We start from the raw sequence: 3,832 nt of genomic DNA on the forward strand, positions 1-3,832 counted from the left end.
AGTTTCTCATATAATCTGGGCTGAAGGAATCATCCGAATTTTGGGTGGAGACTGTCAGAAAATTCTGTTGAGCAACTACAGTTTAATCCTCCGCAGCATCCCGCACAACAAAAACCTCCTCAGCAACCACCTAAACCTCCGCAAGGTACTGGACCTTCCATGCCACCAGGTTTCAAGCCACAGGATAGCAAGTCGAATCTCGAGGATATGCTAGCCAAGTACATAGCCGGGAATTAAATGAGATGGCAAAATCATGACGCTATGATGCAAAGGGTGGAGACTCAATTAGGGCAGTTGGTGACTCAAATGGCTACACGAGCTCGAGGTTCACTACCTAGTGACACGAAAAAGAATCCAAAGGGTGTCAATGCAGTCACGGTGACACCTCCCATGAAGCAAGAGGTAGTTGATGTTGAGGAAAATGTGAAAGAAAGGGGGTCATCCAAACAACATTCCAAGGACGCCAGGGAAACAGGTAAATCTCTAAACTCAAATCCCACTGTTGATATTAATTTACTCTCGTTTCCCCAAAGAGCAAAGCAACTGCAACTGGATACTCAATTTTCAAAATTCCTTGAGATTTTCAAAAAGCTGCACATAAATATCCCGTTTGCAGAGGCTTTAGCTCAAATGCCCTCTTACGCTAAATTTCTTAAAGAAATGCTATCGAACAAGAGGAAACTAGTGGATTTTGAGACAGTGAGGCTTTCGGAGGAATGTTCTACAATTCTACAAAATAAATTACCTCCAAAAGCTAAGGACCCAGGTAGCTTCTCTATCCCTTGTACCATAGGAATTTCATTTTTTGCTAAATCTTTGTGTGACTTAGGTGCAAGCATTAATTTAATGCATTATTCATGTTTTGAGAAGCTAGGAATTGGTGAAGTAAAACCTACTACGATTTCCCTACAATTGGCTGATAGATCTATTAGATACCCTAGGGGAGTAGTAGAGGATGTTTTAGTGAAGGTTGACAAATTTATTTTTCCAGTGGACTTTGTTGTGTTAGATATGGAAGAGGATCGTGAGATTCCTCTTATTTGAGGAAGACCATTTTTAGCCACTGGAAAAGCTCTGATAGATGTACACAAGGGTGAGTTGGTGTTGAGATTGAATGATGAGAGTGTAGTGTTTAATGTTTTCCAATCTATCAAATACCCTCATGACACATCTGATTGTTTTAGAATTGATGCTACTGACGAGTTTGTTGAGTGTGGATTGCAGGAATTGATAGGTGAAGATCCTTTGGAGATTTGTTTGACGGATTCACGTCCAGGAGAGTTGGAGAATGAGGATATTAAGGAATACATGCATTATATGGAAGCAGGCAGACCGATCTCAAAAACGGTAAACTCTAGGATTGGGGAGCTTGGGCATGTCCCAAGACCTTTGAAATCATCCATCGAAGAAGCCCCAATTCTAGAGATGAAACATCTTCCTTCGCACTTAAAATATTTATTTTTACTTGATATTGATAAATTGCCAGTGATAGTTTCCTCTACTTTGACAGGGACGGAAGAGGAAAATTTGTTGCGTGTTTTGAGGGATAATATCAAAGCCATAGGTTGGAGCATTGCAGACATAAAGGGAATCATCACCTCCATGTGCATGCACAAAATTCTGATGGAGGCTGACCACAAAACATCTACCCAACCTCAAAGATGTATGAACCCAGCTATGCAAGAGGTGGTTAAGAAAGAGGTGATAAAGCTACTGGACACAGGTATTATTTACCAGATTTCTGACAGTAGGTGGGTAAATCCAGTGCAAGTTGTTCCGAAAAAAGATGGGATCACTGTTGTAAAGAACGAAAATAATGAATTAATTCCTACCAAAACTATTACAGGGTAGCGTGTTTGCATTGATTATAGAAAACTTAATGACGCCACCCGTAAAGACCACTTCCCCCTCCCGTTTATTGATCAAATATTGGAAATGTTAGCGGGACACTCTTTCTACTCTTTCCTGGATGGTTATTCCGGTTATATGCAAATTCCCATCGACCCTGAAGATCAGGAGAAAACCACATTTACTTGTCCTTATAGGACATTTGCATATAAACGAATGCCATTCGGTCTATGTAATGCACCGGCAACTTTCCAACGATGCATGATGGTAATTTTTCATGACATGGTTGAGGATTTCGTTGAAATATTCATGGATGATTTTTCTGTGTTTGGCTCTTCGTTTGATACGTGTTTGTCGAATCTGTCTAAAGTCCTCGAGAGATGTGAGGAGTCGAATTTGGTCTTAAACTGGGAAAAATGCCATTTCATGGTGAGAGAGGGAATTATGTTGGGGCACAAAATTTCTGAGAAAGAGATTGACGTTGATAAGGCTAAGATTGAAGTGATAGAAAAACTCCCAGCCCCAACAAACATCAGAGGAGTGCGTAGTTTTCTGGGACATGCAGGGTTCTATAGACGCTTTATCAAAAAAATTTCCTGCATTGCTAAGCCACTGACTAATTTGCAGATAAAAGATGTGTGTTTTGATTTTTATGATGAGTGTGTGCAGACAGGTTTTGAAAGAGAAATTGATCACAGCACCTGTGATGATAGCACCTGACTAGGGTTCGCCATTTGAGGTGATGCGCGATGCAAGTGACAGCTCTAGGGGCAGTGTTGGGCCAAAAGAGGGATAAATGCATTCATGTCATCTACTATGCTAGTATGACACTGTCCGCTGCTCAACTGAACTACGCCACTACAGAGAAGGAGCTTCTTGCTATGGTTTTTGCTCTGGACAAGTTTAGATCATATTTGATAGGGAGCAAAGTTGTAGTGCACATTGATCATTCAGCCTTGAAATATTTGATGGCTAAAAAAGATGCAAAGCCGAGGCTAATTCGCTGGATTCTTCTGTTGCAGGAATTTGACTTGACGATAATCGATGGAAAGGGAACAGAGAATCAAGTTGCAGACCATCTCTCGCGTCTGGAAAATCCAAGTTCAGGTAATGAAATTATTCGCGATGATTTCCCGGATGAACAACTCTTTGAGATCGACAGTTTACCATGGTATGCTGATTTTGTTAATTATCTATCAAGTAAGTTCATCCCTTCCCATTTCACTTATCAGCAAAAGAAGAAATTTTTCTCAAATTTGAAATATTATTTGTGGGAGGATCCTTATTTGTTTAGAATTTGTGCAGACGGTATAATCCACAGATGTGTTCCCAAGGTGAGATTTTGTTTCATTGTCATTCTGGCCCGACTGGAGGACATTTTGGGGCAAGTAGAACTGCGTCCAAAGTCCTCCAGTCTTGTTTTTATTGGCCTACACTATTTAAAGATGCGCATGATTATGTCACAAAATGCCCAAATTGTCAGCGCACAGGTAATACATCTAGGAGACATGAATTGCCTCTTAATAATATTTTGGTGTGTGAAATATTTTATGTATGGGGTATAGATTTCGTGGGGCCGTTCCCAGTGTCTTTTGGGAACAAGTATATTTTGGTGGCGGTAGACTACGTTTCTAAATAGGTTGAGGCTATTGCATGGAAAACTAATGACTCTAGGGTTGTCGTTCAATTTGTCAAGAAAAATATTTTCTCACGTTTTGGCACACCTAGAGCCATTATTAGCGATGAGTGTACTCATTTTTGTAATCGACAATTTGACAGTTTGTTGGCTAAGTATGAGGTCCGACATAAGGTGGCAACACCTTATCACCCTCAAACTAGTGGCCAAGTCGAGGTATCAAACAGAGAAATCAAACGCATTCTTGAGAAGACTGTCGGTACTTCAAAGAAAAAATGGTCTAGCAAACTCGACGATGCGCTTTGGGCTTATCGCACTGCTTTTAAAACCCCTATTGGCATGTCTCCT

The 3,832-nt window shown here is 40.6% G+C and overlaps 1 protein-coding gene across 1 annotated transcript; it reads left to right on the top strand.

The window, feature by feature from the left end:
• Positions 1-261: 261 nt before the first annotated feature.
• LOC140815977 (uncharacterized) lies at positions 262-1,851 on the top strand. Its single transcript, XM_073175040.1, has 3 exons — positions 262-766; positions 830-969; positions 1,225-1,851. The coding sequence occupies exons 1-3, from the start codon at positions 262-264 to the stop codon at positions 1,849-1,851; spliced, it is 1,272 nt and encodes a 423-aa protein (XP_073031141.1).
• The last annotated feature ends 1,981 nt before the right edge of the window (positions 1,852-3,832 follow it).

This window comes from Primulina eburnea, chromosome 16 (assembly GCF_022965805.1).
Source record: "Primulina eburnea isolate SZY01 chromosome 16, ASM2296580v1, whole genome shotgun sequence".
NCBI classification, from domain to species: domain Eukaryota; kingdom Viridiplantae; phylum Streptophyta; class Magnoliopsida; order Lamiales; family Gesneriaceae; genus Primulina; species Primulina eburnea.

What these genes read in the sequence shown, in the direction of transcription:
- LOC140815977 (XM_073175040.1), top strand. Translation starts at nt 262, where the DNA reads ATGATGCAAAGGGTGGAGACTCAATTAGGGCAGTTGGTGACTCAAATG. An exon ending in TCCAAAAGCTAAGGACCCAG is followed by an intron (nt 767 to 829) that starts GTAGCTTCTCTA and finishes TGTGTGACTTAG; the next exon opens with GTGCAAGCATTAATTTAATG. An exon ending in TAGAGGATGTTTTAGTGAAG is followed by an intron (nt 970 to 1,224) that starts GTTGACAAATTT and finishes TGTGGATTGCAG; the next exon opens with GAATTGATAGGTGAAGATCC.